Source organism: Chamaea fasciata, unplaced genomic scaffold (assembly GCF_029207755.1).
Source record: "Chamaea fasciata isolate MVZ Bird 193981 ecotype frontalis unplaced genomic scaffold, bChaFas1.0.hap1 SCAF_3, whole genome shotgun sequence".
Lineage (NCBI taxonomy): Eukaryota > Metazoa > Chordata > Aves > Passeriformes > Sylviidae > Chamaea > Chamaea fasciata.
The window spans coordinates 49,150,249-49,172,981 of record NW_027094088.1 but is presented as its reverse complement, the minus strand read 5'-3'; the positions used below and the strand labels follow the sequence as shown (position 1 = coordinate 49,172,981).

At 37.9% G+C, this 22,733-nt stretch overlaps 1 protein-coding gene across 6 annotated transcripts in view; it reads left to right on the top strand.

The window, feature by feature from the left end:
• UTRN (utrophin) overlaps nt 1–22,733 on the top strand; it is a 349,507-nt gene that overhangs the window by 102,527 nt on the left and 224,247 nt on the right. For all 6 annotated transcript variants that reach the window (XM_066178907.1, XM_066178906.1, XM_066178908.1 and 3 more), the window contains 17 exons: nt 25–237; nt 4,064–4,177; nt 5,041–5,196; nt 6,072–6,242; nt 8,529–8,708; nt 10,253–10,387; nt 10,874–11,023; nt 12,404–12,565; nt 12,905–13,033; nt 13,470–13,643; nt 14,195–14,350; nt 15,709–15,879; nt 17,769–17,948; nt 19,604–19,732; nt 19,882–20,052; nt 20,583–20,732; nt 21,871–22,008. In XM_066178907.1, the coding sequence (XP_066035004.1) occupies nt 25–237; nt 4,064–4,177; nt 5,041–5,196; nt 6,072–6,242; nt 8,529–8,708; nt 10,253–10,387; nt 10,874–11,023; nt 12,404–12,565; nt 12,905–13,033; nt 13,470–13,643; nt 14,195–14,350; nt 15,709–15,879; nt 17,769–17,948; nt 19,604–19,732; nt 19,882–20,052; nt 20,583–20,732; nt 21,871–22,008 (2,679 nt within the window). The remainder of the gene's footprint in view (nt 1–24; nt 238–4,063; nt 4,178–5,040; nt 5,197–6,071; nt 6,243–8,528; nt 8,709–10,252; nt 10,388–10,873; nt 11,024–12,403; nt 12,566–12,904; nt 13,034–13,469; nt 13,644–14,194; nt 14,351–15,708; nt 15,880–17,768; nt 17,949–19,603; nt 19,733–19,881; nt 20,053–20,582; nt 20,733–21,870; nt 22,009–22,733) is intronic.

Below are 22,733 nucleotides of genomic sequence, written 5' to 3'. Positions count from 1 at the left end.
AGGCTTTTTTCCCCTTTGTTATAGACAGTTTGTGAGACACTGGAAGCCCAGAAGCCCAAGGTAGATAAACTTGCTGAAGAAACAAAGGCTTTGGAGAAGCATGCATCTTCGGACATAAAAAACACCTATATGCAAGAGTTCAAGGACGTGCAGGGACGCTGGGACAAGTTAAAGCTCAAGATTTCCAAAGATGTTAAACTACTGGAGGAAATTATGCCCAAGTTAAGACTATTTGAGGTAAAATGAAGGGGATTTTTTTTTTGGGTTGCAAAACTCAGTTGCTTTAGAGACCTTTCTTTTCTCTGTGTTCCTGCAGGAGTCCAGATGAAACTGATTGAGAAGTGGAATGTTGATGATCCACTGGTCTGGCAGAGGCTGAAAGCACATATAGTATATTTGTAGCAGTGTGGAAGTAGAATTATAGTGGAAAAATAGGCTCAGGATATTATTTTGTCTTTTAACAGAAATACTTTTCACTTAAAACGAGTGTTCCTCTCTTTCCATAAGCAAAGGTTATGCTAAGGTCAAGGATATGACAGTTGTGCTGTTGATCCCAGTAAGGGCTGATGATCTTCAGAGTGGTTGGTAGCAGATGCCCACTCATCTTAAAGTGTAATTCCATGCCTGCTACAGAAAACTTGTTCCTTCAAGTGGGGTTTTGGTGAACAGTAATGAAGAATTAGTACAAGGGAGTTAGAAAAGGGAGTAAAGAAAATGCTTGGATATAGTGAGTTTTCCAGTTTCAACCATGGCCTCTGAAATGACTGAAAGGACAGTTAAAAATTAAGGTTACTCAGCCCTCTTACCTATTTTCTAAATATATAATATATAAAAATATAACCTGCAAGACAGAAAACCCCACTGTTCTGAGACCAGGATTAGGTCCTGAGCAAGACGTTAGAAACTTTCCTGTTACCTTAAAAGGAAGTACAGAAGCCAAAAAGGAAATTATAGCAGAAGAATCAATGGAAGCAATTATTAAATAGCTGCTTTATTAATATTTAACTATTATTATAATTATTAAGTAACTGAAAATGAAAGAAATACCTACTGATGCTATCAGTTGAAATATGGGGCTTACATTGGGTTTTCTTATGAGCTGTATTTTTAAGTACACAATTCCTGTTTTTTAAATGTTTTGTAAAGCTGTCAGTGGATGGACAGTTGTGTTATATTCTCTGCTTTTTCCTTTGGTACTTACCTATACAGAGATTTTTGTAGTCTAATACTATAAAAATATAAACCTGTCTGGAGAACAGGTTGAATAAAAATGCTGTGGACAGCACTGGGCACGCCAGGATGTAACTTGTACAGCAGCAAAGGTTGGTATGGCAGCCTTCGTGTATGGTCCTGGTGCAGACACCAAACCAGAGACACAGGATTAGTTTGAAGAATGGCTGGGCAGGATCTCCTTGGCTAACAGAGGAACTGAAGCACGTGGCTATTAAAGGGGAAAAATTTACATGGGGAAGGAAAAAAAAAATGAATGTCAATGCTTGGTAGACATGTGGTTTATATTCAACTACATGCAAGTATCAGTTTATTTTTAATGTTTCTTTTTTTTCCTAAATCACCATTAAAAACTGACATTTCCCAAACAACACTCATCACACTTAGGTTTTTGAAAAGAAACAATGTAAATATTTTCATTTTAACCGTGAGCAGACAGGTGCACAATGACTAAGATGCCCTTGTTAGTCTGATGAGCATGTTAGTGGCAGATCTGCCTGTGAGTCCTGCTGCTTAGGTGGCTCTTCTGATATTTGTGGTATGGTAGAGGCTCCCCCAAGCTGACAACGCATGCATTAGAGACATGAACTGGGAGTAATGTTTTACTGGGAGACTGTAATACTCATGTGATGGGAAGAGTAGACAAGGCTCATTTTATCAGTTTTGCATCTTGTTTTTCTAAGGAAATTTTCTTTATCTTGTATTGTTATCATACCTCTAGTAATGTATGGCTTGCTGTGTCTTTGATTATGTATCACTTTCAAATATTTTAAATCTGCTGCATGGCTGTACATCATGTGGTTTTTCTAGGAGTGAACAATTTAAGATTCAGCACATGTTCCTGCCTGGAATAAATGTAAAAAACTGATCCTGAAGAAGTGAAGCTCTTATAAGGAAGACCTTAGAGCAGCATTCCCGTACCTAAGTGGGACCTTCAAGAGAGCTGGAGGAGAACTTTTTACACGGGCTTGTAGGGATAGGACAAGGGATAATAGGCTCTAAACTGAAAGAGGGTAGGTTTAGATTGGATATTAGGAAGAAATTCTTTACTTTGAAGGCAGTGAGGCACTGGAACATGTTGTCCGGAGAAGCTGTGGATACTTCATCCATGGAAGTGTCCAAGGCCCATTTGCATGGGGTCTAGTGGAAGATGACCCTGCCCATGGCTGGTGGTTTGGAACTGGATGCTCTTTAAGGTCTATTCCAACCCAAACCATTCTATGATGAGGATGTTCATGTCTAAATATTGTGACTCTTGTACATCAGTAGCCTACACTGGTTATTTGACCACCGATAATTATTTACCTGTGTAGTGCAAGAGCATTTACTTAATTAAGTTTTGTAGGCTTGGTTTGTGATTCAGCAAGTTATTTAAATGTGTGTCTAACTTTGAGTAATCCCATTTAATTCCCTTCAGCTACTTATGTAAATAGCTTATTGTAAGAAAGCTAAATTAGTTGTGTGCTAAAGTGCCTTGTCAAAAGGCAGTCTTTATAAATACATATTTTTTTACATTAAGCCATGGTTCACTGTTAAATGTCCTAGGGTCTGTGTTTTGGAAAATGATTTTTAGGCTAATCATCTGCAGGAAATTCCCCCAAAATAGAAAAGGAATGAAGAAAATGTCATGAATTTCACCTCTAATGGTAGCATTGATCTAAAAATAAGCATGAACTTAGTCTAATGGGTTTTCATTAATGCAGACATTTTTTGAGAAATAGTGTGTAACATTTTGATCTTGAAAAAACTGTTAGTGTAGGGTTTTTAAGAAAATGAAGTGTATGCTTTCCTCCTCTGTGACATGCAGAATAGAAGGTGGAGCTGATGAGCTGTTCTATGATGATTGTGTCAGGATAAATAAATGCCATCTATTAAAAACGCCAACTAAATAGTCCAAAAATGTTGAGTAAAAGAAGTCCAGCTATATCAATACAAAATGCCAGCCACATAAGTTGGTTGAACCAGGGGAAGGAAAATCTCTTTGTGCTCCGTGTTGGTTTTGTATGTAAGGATCATTTGGACTATCCACGATTGCATGGGAAGGAGATGATAGTGCTTCTGTCTCCCTCCCTCCCTCCTTCCCTTCCTATCTCATTGCAGGGTATAAGCCAACTACCAGTTGTTGGATTACATAATTCTGAAATTTGCATGTGTGCTTACTTTTTTCCCCAAGAGTTGCTCTAGTGAGTATAGTAGCTGCTATTGGCCTCAAACAGCTAGGCTGTATTTTTAATTTTAGTGGGTAGTCTGATCCTCTGTGGTTTTTCCTTCTATGAGTGTCTCACCTATGCAAATGGCTTTCCCAGCATGGTTTCTACCTGAAAAGTACATTTAGCATTATCCACTCATCTTTTCCTCATATGTGTTTTTATAGGGCCCTCTCTTTTCCTTGGGAATGCAGTTCTCAAACAAGTGTGGAAACAGTCATGCGTTTTTTAATCATAGGCATATTTCCAGCCTTTAGCCAGTCCTTCACGTGAAGAGTAACTATATAATTCTTGAAGCCATGCTCTCCTCCTTATGTGATCCTGTGCTTTGGTGTGATAGATAGCCTGGAGCACTACAGTGTCACTTAAACCATGCTCTGGTGGATGGAAGAACATCACTATTGTGAATTTAATATTCCTGTAAATTTGAGAACAGCAAAATTTGGGACACCCCTTTCCCCCCCAAACAAACCCAAAAATTAAACAAAAGCTGGTCTGATTCAAAACCAAGACTATGCCAGCAGCTTATTGAATACCCTTTGCAAGCTGCTAGAAGTTGAAATGCAGCAGTCATACATTCTTCATCACAGCAGTGTATCAACTATTCCTTACTGTATTTGATTTAGACTGACTCAAAAGTTGTTCAGAAGTGGATGGATGGTGTGAAGGACTTCCTTATGACAGAAAAGGCTGTTCAAGGGGATGCTGAAGGACTTCAAAGGCAACTTGACCAGTGCACAGTGAGTTTTGATTTAATAAGGAGTCTTTTGAAATAACAAGTAGCATTTCTTCTTTATTATTTTGCTTGTATTATTAAGTACTGTCCATAGCATATTAAGCCCACCAGAAAAATTGTTTTATCTTTCTTCAGGGCACGTTGGCGTGGTTTTTTTTTTTTTTTGGTGGGTTTTTTTGGTGTGGGGTTTTTTTTTTCAGCTATAATATTTTGTGTTTTTCAAAGGTCTTCACTGTAGTTACAAATACCTATCTTCAATTTGCCATTATTTCCTCTAGAATAGGTTTATATATTTTTCTCAAATTTTTGTGATTACGGAATTGAATCTGTGGGTGAAAAGTGCCTTCTGCCTTAAATTTCCAAGGATAGTAAAAGTAAGACGCAAATAACTTTGATGCAAGTCCTAAAGTTTAGAATTGTCTCTATCTTACAAGGAAGATTCCTGGCTAGTCAGTGGCACATAAAGATCACAGTTATGTAGAATTTCATCTTATAGTAAGTAATTACAGTGTACCTTGAAATGTTTGTTTCCAGGAGAAGAATGTAAATGGAGGTACACCAGAAATAGCAGAATATTTTGTGCATAGAATCTTCAAACTTGTGTTGTTTTGATGTTGGCATTTGGCTTATGAAAATGTTTATTCTGTGTACGGCAAGCTCTACTTTGTTCTTTAGTTGCATAGTTCTGGTGTTTTGAATCACTGAACGATTATTTTAAGCAGTCTGGTATTGATCTGATCATAGTATGGATCTGCTCCAAAAGGTTTTTCTGGAATAATTAAAAGTTACAAAATTATTGATGCTGTTATAAATTAATGTAATATCTTGCTGAAGAACAACACTGATTTTTTTCTGATGTGTGTTCAGATGTTTATCAATGAAATGGAGACAACTGAACCATCACTGAAAGAGATGAAAGAAGTAGAGGCTGCTTTAAGAGCTCAGCCTGTTGTGAGCATAAATACTTGGACAAAGTCTAAGCTAGTAGACTGCCAGACTCAGTGGGAGAAGCTGAGCAAACAGGTGAGTTCTCAACATGTTGCTAGTGCTTGCTCATTACTGTGGCTTGTGAGGATTGTGAGGAAGTAAAACAGTGAAACAGTGGGATGAGAATGTTTTACTTCTTTCACTGTTGAAGTGGCTGAAATCCAACTTGAATACACACATTTCTTGGTACCTGACTGGAAGGAGCAAAATAAACTCTTTAATTGTTTGTAATTAAAAATTAATTTGTTCACTTTGCTTTATGCTGCTCTTTCTGGAGTGTGTGGGAGGAAAGTCTGACTTTTTTTGTTGCTGTTGTTATTTCTGAAGTCTGGAATATTATGCTATCCCTGTATATTTTTTGCCTGTTTTCAAGCACCTTTAAAAAATAAAAGGCCATAAATAGACTACCATTCCAGTATATTTGGTTGTTTCTTTTGGGTGGAAGCCTTCTGCTGTCTGTAGAAGTATACTTCTTTTGTTGTAATTGCCGATGAAAATTTGTGTTGGAGAGCTTTGCTGTTAATATAGAATCCAGAGTGTCTGGCTTGTGGAAAGAAGTGAGGCCTGAAGCGTGTTTTATTGCTCAGTATAATGATATAGCTAACTGTATGATACTTGTAATCAGAAGAGGATTTTATTCTGTCTGACTTTTTCCAGGGATTGTTACCAGTTTAAGTTCAACGAAGGGAAAAAGAAGAGTCATATTTCTCCTTCCCTCACTTTTAGATTTTGTTGATCTACTAAAGAGGGTTCATAAGTTTGTGTGTGCGTGTGTGGAAGTGCTTTGTTAATTAAAAAGACCTGAAAATGTTTTGGTAGTGGAATGTTTTAACAAAGATTTGTCATTTTTCACGTGTACAAGGACATTTAAATAACAAAGCTGCCATTTCTTTCTTCACCTTGGATTCTAGATCATTAGTCAGAAAAACCGCCTGTCTGAAAGTCAGGAAAAAGCTGTAAATCTGAAGAAGGATTTGGCAGAGATGCAAGAATGGATGACCCAAGCTGAAGAAGAATATTTGGAGAAAGATTTTGAATACAAGTCCCCTGAAGAGCTAGAGAATGCAGTAGAGGAAATGAAGGTCAGCAATGCCAGCTCATTGTAGAGGCCTGATTAAAGAGAAACAAAACTTTACAGCTTTGGGGGTTGACCTTTTATGGAATTATATTTGTGGAAAGGAGCTCAGGTCATGACAAGATTAGTGATATTTTTCATCTTTACTTAGTGGAATTTTTGATTTTTAAAGCATAAACTATAAAAGCAGATGTTCTTTTTGGCCATGAGGGGTAGGGAGTTCATAAGAAATAAGTTTGCTCAGCTGTTGAGTCCGATTTCTTATGTATAGCATTTTAAATGTTAGAAATATGGAAAAATTTTGCAGGAGATGAAAGTTGAGAAAGGTATAATGTCATCCTTTATTTCTATCTAAAGTAGTGGTTTTGAAAACATTCTGCTTCTATCTGTTGGACTTCAGTTTTTTGTCCCCTAAATATTGTAACTCCACATTTAGAAAATCACTTTAAAACAGGTGTGTTGTAAGGTTATCATATGTTTATCATCTGTTGCAAACAGTGATTCTTTTTTCAATATCATGAGTTGGGAGAGACCCACAAGGATCAGTTAGTGATGTTGCTCCCTGCTTCTCTAGTTTGGGGTCTGGTGGTCAAATAAATGGAGAGGAAGGAGATATTTTTGTCTCATTATAATATTGTCAGTTAAACAAATAATTTTCTAGGCTAAATGTACAGAGTAAATAATTCTCTACTTTTTAATCTTGGAGTTCAGTCCTATCTTCATAAATGTTTTGACTTGTCTGTACACTTTTTAAATGAGTATCCACTATACTGTTACTTCATGGACCATAAAAAAAAAAATTCTCCCTGACAAGTGCTTTGACAAAGCCATTTGAAGTTCTGAATTGCCTTTTGAAGGGGTTTTTTGAAGCAGTCCTTAACAAGAGTTTTAATATATTCATGTCCTTTGAAGCCACTTGAGATCACATAGTCTGACAGCTGGCTGAACACAAGCCAAGGAAAGAAAGAGCCTTCTTTTTACTGTCAAATCTGTGAGACTTTTAGCACATTTACCTTTGTCAAATCCAGATTATATTATGTATATTATGGCAGTTATGTCAGTGAGCCTGTAAGCTTATTGTAACACTTCCACTTCCCTTTCATTTGCAGTTACAATATTATCCTGGGACTACTTTTAGGACTGGGAAAGAGCGCTCTCTGGATTTGGCTCATTTTTGCATTTGCTTTTAAGTTTGCCAGTTCTGCTCCCATTTGAACAGAGAGTGGAACTCTTGCTGACATTAGGAGTTTAGGAATAGGTTTAAGGAAGGTTTTAAGGAGTAGGTTTTATTAGGAATAGGTTTAATATAAGGCTTGGTGGTTTTGGAAAATCCTGCCATAAAATATATTTCCAAAATTTTCTATTCTTTGCCCTTCTATTAACTGATTTTATTGCCTTACATTTAGAAGACATTTTGAAATATATGTACAAAAATTATGCTGAATTCTATTATATAGTGCAATGCCATATTTATCAGAGGTATTTCAACTGCATAAAACTGTTCTTGGAACTTGAAAAGAAAGATACAGGACAGACTATTTCTGGAGGCTTTTATTTGTCTCAGCAGGGAGACTCAGACTGGCCTGCCTGATCTGTCTTCCAGTTATCCTTCTTCCTCAGTTCTGGCTAAAGCAAAATTTGCTAAGAGATAATACAGTTTCTCCAGACCTGTGTGTTGGGAGTTGTACTGTACTTATCCTGTATATGTGTTGCCAGGTTCCTCTGAGTGTAGTTAGATTGAAGGAATTCTTCTAGCTGTCCTTTTTGTGTGTTCCTTGAGCACACTCAACGGCTGTGAGGGAGGTTCCAGTTTTGTAGTTGCATGTGTCCTGGGTAATTACATCATCTTTCCTGGATAACTTTGGGAGATAGTTACTGAGCCCTGAGACTCATCATTTATGTAAATTCACCCTACCTTTTTCTTCCTGATGTACTTGTTTTTAGAAAACATCTAGGTTTTTTTTCTACTGGTTAATTTGTGTTTTTGTATTTGCATGATAGCATAGAAATAGCACTGAACTTAATTTTTTTTTGCTTTGAGTCATGAGGTTTTTTTAATGAACAAAGTATAAATCGTAAGTACATCTGTATGCTTAATAAAATAGGATCTTTCAACACTTGCAAACATGACCTGAATTCCATGCAAGTTAGTGCTGTATTTTGTTGTGTTCAGGCCCAAGAAATACACTAGCAGCAAGACCTCCAATGTGGAACTGCTGATCTTTGATTTGAGTGATGAGTATCTGAGTGTAGGGCAATTGAAGGCTGATAGTGTAATACGTTTTTTTGACAGAGAGCGAAGGAGGATGTGTTGCAGAAGGAGGTGAGGGTGAAGATTCTCAAAGACAATATCAAGATGCTGGCCACCAAAGTGCCATCCAGTGGTCAGGACCTGGCGACTGAGTTGAATGTTGTGCTGGAGAACTACCAGCTACTGTGTAATCGGATCCGGGGGAAATGCCACACTTTGGAGGTAAGAATGATAGCTTAGAAATATCTGTTCAATTCCTTTATTGATGGTCTGAGTGAGGGTATCAAGTCTACCCTTAGTAAATTTGCAGATGACACCAAGTTGGGTGGGAGTATTGATCTGCTGGAGGGTAGAAGACTGCAGAGGATTCTGGACAGACTGTTTAGATGAGCTGAAGCCAAAGGTATGAGGTTCAACAAGACCAAGTGCCAGGTGCTGCACGTGGGTGACAATAGCCCCATGTACAGCCTAAGGAAAGAGCAGCTGGAAGACGTCCAGTGAAGAAAGGACCTGATGATGGGGATGCACACCCATGGAATGTGAGCCAGCAGTGTGCCCTGGTGGCTCAGAATGACGTCTTGGCATGTGTTAGAAAAAGTGTGGCCAGCAGGACTGGGGAAGGAATTGTGTCCCTCTGTATGTACTTGGTGCTGGTGAGGCCACACCTTGAGAGTATGTCCAGTTCTGGGCCTCTCACTAAAAGGAGGACATTGGAGTGCTGAGAATGTCAGCAAAGCTGGTTGGAAGGTCTGGAGCACAACGGCTATGAGGAGCTCCTGAGGGGCCTGGGAGTGTTTAGTGTGGAGAAAAGGAGGCTGAGGGGTGACCTTACTGCTCTTCAACTGCTTGAAAGGAGAGTGTAGCCAGGTGGGTTTTGGCCTCTTCTCTGAGGCCAGTGACAGGATGAGAGGAAATGGCTTCAAGCTGCTCCAGAGGGGGTTTTAAGTTGGGTATTGGGAAGAATTTCTTCACAGAAGGAATGATTAAACATTGGAATGGGCTGCCAGTAAGGTGGTGGTGTCACTGTCCCTGGAGGGACAGTGACTTAAGGCAAGAGCGGATGTGGCACTGAGTGTCATGGTCTTGTTGACAAGGTGGTTGATGTTTGGTCACAGGTTGGACTGGATGATATCTCAGATCTTTTGCAACTTAAGTGATTCTGTAAAATGAAGGCAGGTGGCACAAGAAGGACACTGAAAATGTCTGAATACAGTAGCTTCAGCATAAATGCACTTTATTCCTTTCCAAGATTACTTTCCCTTGAGATGATATCTTTGGAATCCATGGGACATCATCTAAGTTTGTTTTTATAATTGTATTCAATGCTTCTGCAAATAAGTAAACTTGTCTCACAGACTGTTACTGATCTGTGTGTCTTCCAAAATGGCCAAAAGGAACTTACCAGAAATTAAAGGTTTAAATCCAATAATAACTAGAGCATGAGATTACGGTCTGGGATAGAGTGTGTGTGTCCTGACTTTCACAGAGGAGTGCATGCATTTTATTACATTCTTACATAGTTAGGTGAATCTTTGTCAGTGATAGTTTTAACAGCAGTTTATAGACTACTATCTTCCTTTCTCTATCTTCCTGATAGAGCTGCGTGTTTTTCTATCTAGAACATACTGTACTGTGACATGTTTTTTAATATTTTCTACTTGTCTCTTTTAGGTGGTTTCTCAGGCACATATCTTTAAGTTGCTCATAGGGTATATGAGCTATGCCTGGCATTCAAGGCTAATTTTTTTCTTTTCTGTTGCTCCTAGGAAGTGTGGTCCTGTTGGATTGAGCTGCTTCAGTATCTTGATTTAGAAACAGCTTGGCTAAACAATCTGGAAGAAAGGGTGCAAATGACAGGAAATCTGCCTGATAAATTGGATGCTGTCAATGATGCTCTTGAGGTATTATAATGATTCTATCAGATGAGTAATTTTGCAGATAGCTCTGCTTAAAAAAAATTCTGCACTGCAGTAGCATACTGAAATGTGCTGAATATTCTGATTCTTCACATTAAATGAACATATTACTCTGAATTGGAAATGAATATTTGTAAGATCCTCCACCAAAAGTGGACTTACACTGTAGGTGATAGTGCCATACTTGGTACTGTGATAAAGTTGTATGGTCTCTCCTGGCCTGTATAAATGGGTTAATTCCTTCCAGGGCTATAGTAGTATGAAATTATGTGAGTAGGCAAAAGGTGAAGTTTGATTATCACCTCTGTGCCACAATGTCATGTGTCATTATGAATTAAATCATAACTAATTTATGCTTTTAGAGCACTCTCAAGACAGTTGAAGTGTTAAACTTGTGTATGCAACCAGATTTCCAGCTCTGAAAATACAGTGAGATTCAGTGCCTTGACCTTTAAAACCTTCTCTAATTAGTCCCTGGAATCAGTCTTGCGTCACCCAGCTGACAATCGAACCCAGATTCGGGAACTTGGGCAGACGTTGATTGATGGCGGGATTCTCGATGACATCATCAGTGAAAAATTGGAAGCTTTCAATGCCCGCTATGAAGAATTGAGTCACTTGGTAAGAGCTTGGGTCTAGGATTGAAGTGGACTGGATTCTTCAGCTCAAGTCTGAAATGATTCTTGTTAGCTGAATTCAAAGATGCCAGACTGCAATACAGGAAAAAAAATAAATATTGTCAGTATTGTCAGCTGTTTTCAATTTGTAAAAATGTCCAAAGAGCAAGATGCTTTTTTGTTTTTCATGAATGAGTCAAGTTTTGTTTTGCAAGTTTGCACTGCAGGGATGCCCTGGTATTTTTCAGATAATTTTGACAAAAAGGCAATTCCAAAACCAAGAAACAGCTCAATATTAACAACTTAATATTGCCTTGCTACTGCCATAAATACTGTTCATTTTGTTACTAACTGTAAAACTGAGGAGCATAAGTGACATTTTCACTCTTAGAAATAGCTAGGAAGAAGTCATGCTGAAACAAAGAGCAGAAGGAAAACATTCTTCTCATTACTCATCTATTAGGTTGTCTTCTTCCTCTTCTTCTACTTCAGTCTAGTCTTTTATAGATTTAATAACTAGAGGAAGACTAGCTGTATTTTAGGTAGCACAGGTTTGTAATTTGTGTTCTGTATTCTGGTAATACAGGCCCCTGCCAAATTGTAGGATGGGAGTTGTTTTCTGTCATTGATGAAAAAATGTAATCATAGAGGGAATTTCAGTTCATCCTCATTACAATGAGCAACATGAATGCAGTGCCCTCAGCTGGGAGCTATGTGCTGGCATTTAAGTTAGCATGGGCTACTGTTTTTCCTGTTACAACAGTATTGCCATATAAAAATCTGTTTACTTCGGCAGCTGCAGCACTGCCACCCTGGGCATTTGACAACTCTCCACATCCGTGTCTGTGTGCATATGCACTGGTCTGTGCATGCATGTGCTGATAGTGGGGAATTTGTGTTCCTGTTCAGGTAGTGACACTTCAGATGCTGTTAAAGGAACAGGCAATAAAGGGAAAAAACCTGTGAACTTCTGTTTTGACAGTATTACTGAATGAGTTCATTGTTTTGAAAGGAAACGTGAATATTAACATATCAAACAACATTGATCTGTGGTATTTTGTGAAGTTCCTGTTTCCTATTTATTAGCTAGTTTTTGAAACTGGTGTGGCTTTAACAGAATACTTTCTTCCCGAGGTGGTAGGAGAGGTGTGTTTTTACTATCTCATATGTATCTAGCAGCAGAACTCTCCTGTTCCACTGTTTGTCAGTTACTGGTTCAGAAGCCACAGCAAACTTCAAAAATTGCTGCTTTCTAGGATTCTTTTTAGCCAATCCTTCAAGTGTAGGAGTTTTTTTTGGTCTCTACCACCTTGTTTTGAGGATGTCTACTATAATTTGTATTGAATCACTGCTGTGTCTTGTCTTACCTTTCTGTCCTGCTCAGGCGGTGAGCCGACAGATCACCTTGGAACAACAGCTTCAGACCATGCGAGAAACCGACCACATGCTGCAGGTCTTGCAGGAAAGTTTAGGAGATCTGGATAGACAGCTGACATCTTACCTGACTGATAGGATAGATGCCTTTCAGATGCCCCAGGAGGCCCAGGTATTTCTGTATAGCTCTTCACTACAAAACTTTCGGAAATATTTGATGATAGTGCTCAGTCTAGACTTAGTAATAAATTTCAGTCCTGTGCCGGTGCACTATGTGTTATCTTCTGTAGTCTGGAGTGTTTTTTTTTTTTTTTTTAAGAAGGTTGTATTGAATAACAGCACTTTTCAATTTAGCAAGTTGTCAACAAAGGCAGAATATTTAAAATAAACCTGGAGGTGTTTTAAGTTTTACAGAGTAGATTTACTTCTGGTGGGTGGCAAGAAAACTCCCTTTCCTCTTTCTGTGAGCAATTTTGTAATGTATTTTTTTCTTGCTTCTGTGATGTGGCAGAAAATTCAAGCTGAGATTGCAGCTCATGAATCCACCTTAGAGGAGCTGAAGAAAAGTGCTCGCACTTTCCCTCCTGCTTCTCCTGAATGCAGGTCTCCCCGTGGTGGAACTCAACTGGATGCTTTGCAGGTAAAGACATGAGTCACCCTTAGACACTGTTGTGTCAGCCTGTAAATTGTTTGGTGTACTTAGCTGAACCTCAGAAGAAAATAGCATGTGCTTTTATGTGCTTTCATAAGGAAACAAACAGCCCTAGATGAATTGAACAAGGAAGCTAAAATTTCACAAGTGTCATGGGATAAATGCTGAAAGTCAGCAAGTCTCTGTACATGAGTAGATTGGGTATTTTCAAAGTTTATGATACAGAATTACATCTCTCTTGCACCTCAGGCAGAGATTAGGAATAGGTGATGGCAACATTATTTGCCAAGCCAGAGTTCCATATATATTGATTTGTGGTGACATGATGGGTTCTAATCTGTGGTGTGAGATGCTTTAAAGGTTATTTTTTGAAGTGCAGATACTGATTTAAAACAATCTTTCAATGTAATATTCATTAAAACAGAGAAAGCTTCGTGAGGTATGTACAAAGTATCAGCTTTTCCAGAAACCAGCCAATTTTGAGCAGCGCATGTTAGATTGCAAGAGGGTGTTGGATGGTGTAAAAGCAGAACTTCACGTCTTGGATGTGAAGGATACTGACCCAGATGTAATCCAAGCTCACTTGGAGAAGTGCATGGTATGTATGCAATGTTCATGACTCATGCTTGGGGGTGCTTCCGTTTCGTGTAGTTTTCGTTGCTTAAACTCTCTCCTGAGGAAATTTTGCTTAAAGTTTTCATGGAACTATTGCAGCTCATTGGGAAGTTCTAACAGACCACTTTTTAACTAAAAACCTCATTCTTATAGGACATAGAAGTAGTGGGCTGTTGATCATAGATATGGTGGAACAGCTTTTTATAAACTTCCTTCCCTGGCTCATCCTTATGTTCCGAAGAAGTATCACAGTCATTAGTATTTGAACAAAACAAATACTGTGCATAAGATGAAGTACTGATCACAATGTTAGCCTTGGAGTAAACACTGTTAAATTATTGATCTTATTCGTTTTTGAAAATAAGAACTTGAATAAACTATAGAAATCAGGAGTTTGGAATCTTCTTATCAGATATTGCTATTAACTCATAATTCAGAGTTTAAGTGCAATTTGAAGTTAAGGTACTCAGAGGAAGCAGAGTCAGAAAACCTGCACTACAAATTGATTACCAATAAAAATATTTGTGCTTTTAGAAACTCTATAAGACCCTCAGTGAGGTGAAATTGGAAGTTGAAACTGTCATCAAGACGGGAAGGCAAATCGTGCAGAAACAACAGACAGATAATCCCAAAGGAATGGATGAGCAACTGACAGCACTGAAATTTCTTTACAATGACTTGGGGGCACAGGTAAGAAAAATAAATAAATGTATGAATATTTGTCTGCATGTCATTTCTCTTCTTTGTTGTTAGATGGTGGTTTAAGTTTGATTCTAAAGTTTATAGTATGTAGACTAGTTGGTGCATCCAGGAGCAATCAATTGAGAGATTAAAGATTACACATACCTCCCCGGAGGAGAGGTAGCCTTGAAGAAAGGAAGGTTCACAGAGTTTTGATTGCCCTGGCAAAGCTGACCTACCATTCATGGAAGTCCTTTAAGATAATTTATAGTCAGATTGTCATGTGAGAAATGTGAGTCAATCTGAGGTTTTTTGGGTGCCCTGATGGTTTTAAATTTTAGTCCATCTAAGTGGTTACTCTGTGTGAAATACAAAGTGCGGGCAAAGCTGTATTTCCCATGAACTGCATTAAATATTGCATAATTTTCATATTAATTGAATATTTACTTATCGAGAGAAGTGTTTCAAAATGGTTAAACCCTTACAGGGCAGGTAGGACTCTCTACCTAAATTAAGATTGAATCCCAGGTGGATTTATGTCGGTTCAGTGTTCCATGAATTAAGATTGGGTAAAGAGTCAGATTACAGTACTGGAATATCTCAGAATGGGTCCAAGGAAATATTTTGCAGTTGTAAAGTTGAGAACATCTGGGAAGCCGTGGATTCTAGAAGGCACATAAGCAACAGATTAGGGAAGGACAGAAAGGCAGAGTTACTTGCAGTATAATGTTATGATTTTTTTTCTTTCTGAGCAGAGAACAGAGCACAGTTTTTTAAAATGTCAGTTGATTCTGACTATGATGCTTGGAGTTCTTCTCAAGTCTGTGTTAAATTTGAATGGACTAATTGTGTAACTGGTGTGAAATACAAACTGTTTTACTGCGGCAAACAGCAAATTTCATATTAATTTTACTGATGTGTTTTTAAGGGCAGACTAGATTTTCAGTGAAATTTTTCTTTACAGCTTTCTGCTAACAGGCCTTACAAATTACTAGAAGGAATTGAATTGTACCTTTGTGAGTGACTGACTGGATTCTATGATCCTTTGAGTTTCAGCTAAAGGATCAAAATAAAGTGATAAACATCAATTTGGGGATTGCTGGCTATAAATAAATTGGTATGCAGGTTTCTTTATCTCCTTTAGGTGTATCTAAATTTAAAATTATTTGTATATATTCTGTGTTGTATAGTAATATACAGATGCTTATAAACTTTCCTTTTAGGGTCCTTCCTAAAAACAAGACAGTTTTAAGATGAAAGGATTGTATACATTTAGGTGGATATTTTAGCTGGCTAGCAATTTTGTGCTTGCTGTCTCTTAAAATCTAATTTTGTTTTCTTTCTTTCTTCTTAATTTTTTGTTGTAGGTGACAGAAGGTAAACAAGACCTTGAAAGAGCAACCCAGCTGGCACGGAAAATGAGGAAGGAGTCTGCCTCTCTGTCAGAGTGGCTGGCTACCACTGAAGCTGACCTCGTGCAGAAGTCCACTTCAGAGAGCTTGCTTTCTGATCTAGATGCAGAAATTGCTTGGGCCAAAGTAAGCATGCTTACTAAACATTTGTAGGAAAAAATTTTGACATTATGGCAATACTATGTACAAGTGGCTGTGAATTTAAATCTCTGTAACTTGTTCCTAAATATCTCACATTCTGAAGTTTTAGTAGATTCAATAGTTCATGTTCAGTACCTTACTGAGTCTGATCTGTTTCATCTTAGGCATCTTGCATCAACCTTAAATGGCCAGTGAAATATTTGAGATATTATGACATATTTGGTACTAATAGTTGTTTAATACTTACTGTATCATTTGATACTTACTTACACATTTCACAAGTATATTATTCTTGAAATTATCAGCAAATATAATTGTGGACTCGATCAAATATTTTACTAGTAGAGCAAACTGAAAGTGCATTGAATGAAAAGTGCATTCAATAAAAAATTGAGCTTGTAACTTTTCATTGAAACAGCTTTGTCTTCAAAATTGTGACTTTGCAAAATAAGAGGCTACTGTAATTCATATTTTCTTTCACCTACAAGTTGAAGCTTTTTATTGAAACAAGCAAATATGTTAGTTACTTTCTTCAGAGTAATTATATTTTCTCACACTGCAGAAATTAGGATATTACTAGGAGTAGCAACAAGTGTCAGTTGTTACAGTTCAGCAATACTGACCTTTCCAGTTTTTGTTTTCTGTCACCTTTTACTTCTGGAATGAGTCTGTCTGCAGTCTTAAAACTTGAAAGTTCACCATATTGCATACTCATCTAATATAACCTGGTTCTCACGTGTTTCAATCAGGATTAGCAATTATTAGCGCCAGGGTTTTGCTCTGGCCATGTCCCCAAGATTCCTCTCCAAACAAACTTTTGAATCCTTATTGGAAGTATACTTACCATACATTTGTAAGCCATGCAAATAATGACTCTTATGCTGCACCACCAGGAGGACAAGTCCTTTATGTTGCAGACAAAGTTGTCCTTTCTGTTTTAAAGTTTTCTAGAGGCAATTTTAAAATGTAGTGACTTAAGTATTTGTTTCTGTTTCTAAGATAATAAGTTATGATAAAATAATAAGTTAGTTACTTCATAGATAATAGGTTCAAGGAGCTCCAGACGCTGGGTGTGATTAAGTGCATTTTCACCACACTGTACGCTGACATCAAAGACCTTTCTTAGTAGGCAGAAGTCATCAATAATAATTGGTGATCTTGTATGGTAAGAGGTCTGTTTTTCACATGAAAATCGTGTGCTGATATTTAAGGGATGACATATTGCTTAATTTGCATGTCAGTATGCATACTTTCAATAAATGTGGGGGTTTTTTTAATTAAAAAAACTGTTTGAAAGCAGAGATGACAAAAAAAAGGGTAGCGCTAAAGATACATACATTTACATGTTTTTGTATAGATAAACAATAGGGTTTCTGTAATAGGTAGCCACTGAATTGAACATCTGCAGTAATGAGTTGTGATGGTTCTCAAAAAAAGCTTTAGCATTGGCCTATCATGTTTCTCATTGTTGCCAACTGTAAAAGTATTTCAATAGGAAAAGATAAGGAGGAATCCGGAGTGTCTCTTGAAATTTGCATTTTGTGCTTTACAGTGCAGAAAAGAACCTTTTAAAAATGGAGATGCAATGTAGTGTGATGCATTTGCTTTACCTACATAATGAAAAGAAATGGTGAAGGTGATCTAAGACAGCAAACCAGAAGAGTCTCTAAGTTGTTCAGAACATTTGCATGCATTGTGCTCTCTTAAAAAATGAGATCACTATCTACAGAGATTGACTGTAAACAGAAGCGATTACACTTGGTTTAATTCTTTCCACAAGTGAAGGTCATCTACAATATATTTGTTTCCTGTGGAGGTAAAAATCTCTCTTGTGTTTGGGAGCAGTGCAGTGTTAATGACTGAACTTGTTTCAGAATGTGCTGAGAGAGCTGGAGAGGAGGAAGGCTGATCTGAAGAGCATCACAGAAAGTTGCACCGCACTCCAGTCTCTGGTGGAAGGGAGTGAGACTGTCCTGGAGGAGAAGCTGTGTGTCCTTAATGCTGGCTGGAGCAGAGTTCGAACCTGGACTGAGGACTGGTGTGACACCTTGTTGGTAAGTTGCATGTGTGAGAAATACTCAGGGTAGCTCTCCTTCCACTCCTTTGGAGCAGTTGGAGCTTTCACTTGTCTCACTTTACTGTAAAGTGAAGCTTCCGTGATGCCTTGTGGACTTAAAAGAATGTGGAATGGATATTTGTTTACGCTGTAGATGGAGAGGTAAGTCATGAGGTGGTGTACAATGAGCAAGATGGAAAACTGGGCTTCTGCATGTGCTGCTCTTTATTCAGCCTAAATATTCAGCCTCTGTGCCAGGTCCAACATGAACAGAGTTGGTTTCTGTTGATAGATTTCCTTCAGACCCAGATGGTGGCTATTCAATGCACAATTAATAACTTTGTAGTGGTGTTCAGGAAAGCACTTGTGACTATGGCAGCCTATTGCTCTTTTGGACAGACCATAACTGCAGGTGTTTGAGTATGGTAGCAGCATCTGTTTGGCTGATTAAATGAAAGCCCAAGCATATTATACAGCTAAGGCTGCTAATTAAGCTAAATGGACATGAAACAGTCTACAACTGATACTAGTATCAGACTGATGCTTTTATATAAACATTTTGGTGTTTAGCTAGTTATGACAACCAATCCATATCAGGGACTTCTGAAGGTGAAAGTTGTGGAAATTTTAGTGTACACATGGATGGTGAGCCCTGTGCCTCCTGTCCAGTGCCTGTTGCAGGTGACAGTGTTCATTTTGTAATCCAATTCCATGTTAGGAGTAGTCAGGTAGTTTATGTGTAAATGCTGTAAGGATGATCTGATAACTAAATACTTCTACATTCTTTTCATATCTGGTGACAAGTATTGTCTATGCTTTCTCTATCAACATCAAGAAACTAATAGCTCCCTGTCACAGAAGAACAATTTATCCTTACAAAGCACAGTCATAGGCTTTCTCTCTTTTCTCTCCTCCCTTTGTCTTGTTATTCTAAAAGAGCAAATCTGTCTACCTTTTAGTGGTGAAAGGCTTAAACAGATTGTTACTTCTCTGAATCTAATACACAAAATAATGTTCCATCTGTCTGGGGCACCTAATGTTACAATTTCTGACTGCATGTGAAAGCAGACCTAATTAACATGTCTACAGTTTTGTGACTTTTCTTAAGAGGAAGAAACATTTTAGTGTAATCAGTAAAATATCAAAATTTGATTGCTGTAATTTGTAAGTTTGACATAATTCCCTTCCAATTTAAAAAACCCCAACAACCACACATAGTGCATACTGTTGTACCTGCTAATGCTGATAGAAAAAATTGTGGAGTTTTTGGTTGACTGACATATTATGATCTGGCTGTAATGTTGTAATACATTGTCTATCTTTAGTTGTACAAACTGCCTCAGCTACTTCTATTTCCCTTTCTGTGAATTAGAAATGATATTATCAAAGAGTCTAGAATGAAAATGGAATTTTTGTAAATACTGTTGAAGATGAAAGGTACAATCTAAGTTTCAGTGTTTCATTCCAAAGTGTGTCCATAGCACCATTTTATCGATCTCCATATGATTTTGACAGGGTTGATTTATTTGATTTTGTTTTTAGTTTGTGGGGGTTTTTTTGGTGTGCAGGGGCTTTTTTTGTGTTCGTTTTTCTTTATGTTGGGATTTTTTGGCTGGATTTTTAGAAGTTTCTCATTTTCTCATCTTTTTCCAGAATCATCAGGGCCAGCTGGAAATTTTTGATGAAAATGTTGCCCACATAAGTACTTGGTTGTATCAGGCTGAAGCCTTACTGGATGAAATTGAGAAAAAGTCAGCTAGCCAAAAGGAGGAAACTGTGAAGGTGGGAAATACTGTGTTATCTGTCAAAACGTTTCCAGTCAACTCATGGACTGTGAATGATGTCAAATTTGCTTCCTGTTTATTTTTAGATGTTGTATTTTTCACTCCTTGCCTAGGAGGTAACCATTTCCATTCTCTGTCACTTCTTAGCGTTTAACATCTGAATTAGATGATGTCAGTCTCCGAGTGGATAACGTACGTGACCAGGCTGTCATCTTAATGAATGGCCGGGGAGTGTCCTGCCGGGAACTTGTTGAACCCAAACTCGCAGAACTCAACCGTAACTTTGAGAAGGTCTCTCAGCACATCAAAAGTGCCAAGGTGAGGATGAACGAGCCCCAGAGCTTGCTTGGGAGGTCTGTGCCAAGAAGATGGCAACTGGCTGTAGTGGATAAATCACTGTTTATCAGAACAGCACTTTGCTGCTTTTGAGTTCTCTTCTAAGTGTAGATATTTATATGTGAAAAATAGACTGATATTTAGACCAGCTGCTTTTTTTAACCTGAGTAGCAGGTGATGACTTGTGTTTCATGGGAAAATTTACAAATAACTGTTCAGAAAATTGTATATATTGCAGTACCTATTTGTGAGCTACAAAACAATACTGTAAGCTAATGTGAGTGGAGATTTTTCATTTATTTTGAGAACAAAAAACTCAGATTGAAGTTTGAAGGTAGAAACTTGGTAATAACTACCAAGTGTGTTCAAGCTATCTCTCAGATCAAACAACTCTTACAATTCTGATTTATACTGATATCTAATGGTCCTGCAAAATGATAGACCTGTTCATGGAGGATTGTGTGGGGCAGCTGAAACTTTCAGCTTGACTAATGTTTTATTTTGCTTGGCAGATGCTTGTTGGACAAGAACGACTTCCTGTCATGTCAGAGCCCCGTGAAGCTGGGGTGGCTTTTCTAGACCTGGACAAGTTTGAGAGTGACATACAGAATATGTTAAAAGTTGTGGAAAGGCATCTGGAATTGAGTGGGGAAGATGAAAAGGTTTGTAAGCAATGGAACAAATATTGAATAAATAACTTTCTATTTTGTTCCCAGGTTGCATTGCTCCAGACTTTGATGGAGAATTCTCAGAAAATGTCTTTAGGTTAAGTTTAGAAAAAGAAGGGAACTACTAGGTTATTGGATACCCTGCACAATTTTCCAATACTTTTCCCATAGCTGTTGCCCCTTGGCTGTTGTGCTGAGAGTAACTAATCTTACTTCAGTTGGTACTTTCATCACGATTTTATTGAATACAGGTGGTGAACTGACTTTTATTTATCTATCTTCTTTCTCCTACTCAAACTAGCTCTTTGTAAGGAATGCTTCCTGTATTTGAATGATGTTTGAATGAGGTTCAAACTTAAACTGGTATGATAAATATGAACTGGTATGATAATGAATCACAGTGCATAGGCCAGGTCAGAGGATGCTTGCAAGGTAAGGTGCAAGTAAGAGTCTTGTAATGTGGCTCTATGTTGGAAGTCCAAATAAAAGCTTTGAACAAAATATATCTTCTAGATTTTTATCTAGACTCTGCTATTCACCCATATAAAACTGCCATAGTTTTGTTAGCATCTTGTCCACTATAGCCTTGTTGCCTACAAAATTGGGTAAATTCCTGTCAGACCACTCTATCTGCCTTCCGTTTGAGCAGCTCAAATACTATAAACTGAGCTGGAAAGCTGGATATGGGTCTATGGAAAATGCCATGTATATTACAGAATGAAAATTTAAAAAGATTTCTCTAGAAGGTGCTATTGTTGTGGAACATAGTCTTCCTTTTACACTGTTTTTCTGTTTATTGAATTTTTGGTTTTGTGCTGTTGTGCTCTGAGTTTGCTTGTTATTGTCAAGGAATGTCTAAAATAGAAATGGTGCTAAAGTCATAATACCCTATTGATGTGACTGCATACTGCTGGCTCATTAAATTTCCTTCAGTACATCTCTTTATAAAGTTTATGGAATGAGCAAGTTGGATTTTATGATCTGGTAGTTGTAGAGGAGAATCTCTGCTTGAATTTGTTTGGTTCCCGTTTGGATAATAAAACAAAAGCTTGGTACAACTGCTGTTAATATCTGAGCAGCTAATGTTTCTAAAATTAATTTCTGTAGATAATAGAGATTTGTGTAATTTTAGCTGGATCAAGAAAGAGCTCAGATTGAAGAAGTTCTGCAGAGAGGAGGGGAGTTGCTCCAGCAGCCTATGGAGGACCATAGGAGAGAGAAGATCCGCCTACAGTTGTTGCTTCTGCAGAAAAAGTACAACAGTGTGCAGGTACAGTTATGATAGTTACTATAGCTCATTTATCAATTTTCCCTTTAGTATCCCACTTACAACCTGTAATCCATAGTTTATAACTTGTGACTTTTTCAGCATACATGATTCTCTGGGAGAGAGTTAAATGTATGTACACACAATCTGACTCTCTGAATCTTTGCAATTCCAAAATATGAATTTTCCCATTTCTACGTTTTGAGGGAATGGTTCTGATTTTTATAGTCCTTTTCACAGCTTCACAGAGGGCCACCCTGTGTATTTACCCAGATAGGTGCATTGGGTTGGGCATTTTTTCCACCTGTCTTTGCTGGCCCTTGAACAGAGGTTTATCTCCACCACCAGGCTGTGTGAAGAGTGACTGTATACACACGTACACAAACGTATCGACCTCTCAGCATAAGCCCTTTCTGTGATTGAGCCTGCTCCTAAATTCCTCTTCCTTCCTATAGAGGGTTTTAGCAGTAACCGTAGACTGCAGCATGCTGTGGTGCTTGTGTACACATGCTGTGTTAAAAATGGTTTTGTTTAGAACAAAGATGCCCTTTTTAACTCACCTGTTTGAATCATGCTAGAGTTGGCAAGCTGAGGTGTAGTTCAAAGGTGCAGGGCAAGACCCTCAGGCTGACTTTACAGATAGAAAGAATATAGCTATTACAAAAATAAATTAATACTTTGCATATTTTGGAATTTGCTGCTTTAAATGAATCCCTCAAGTATTTTTG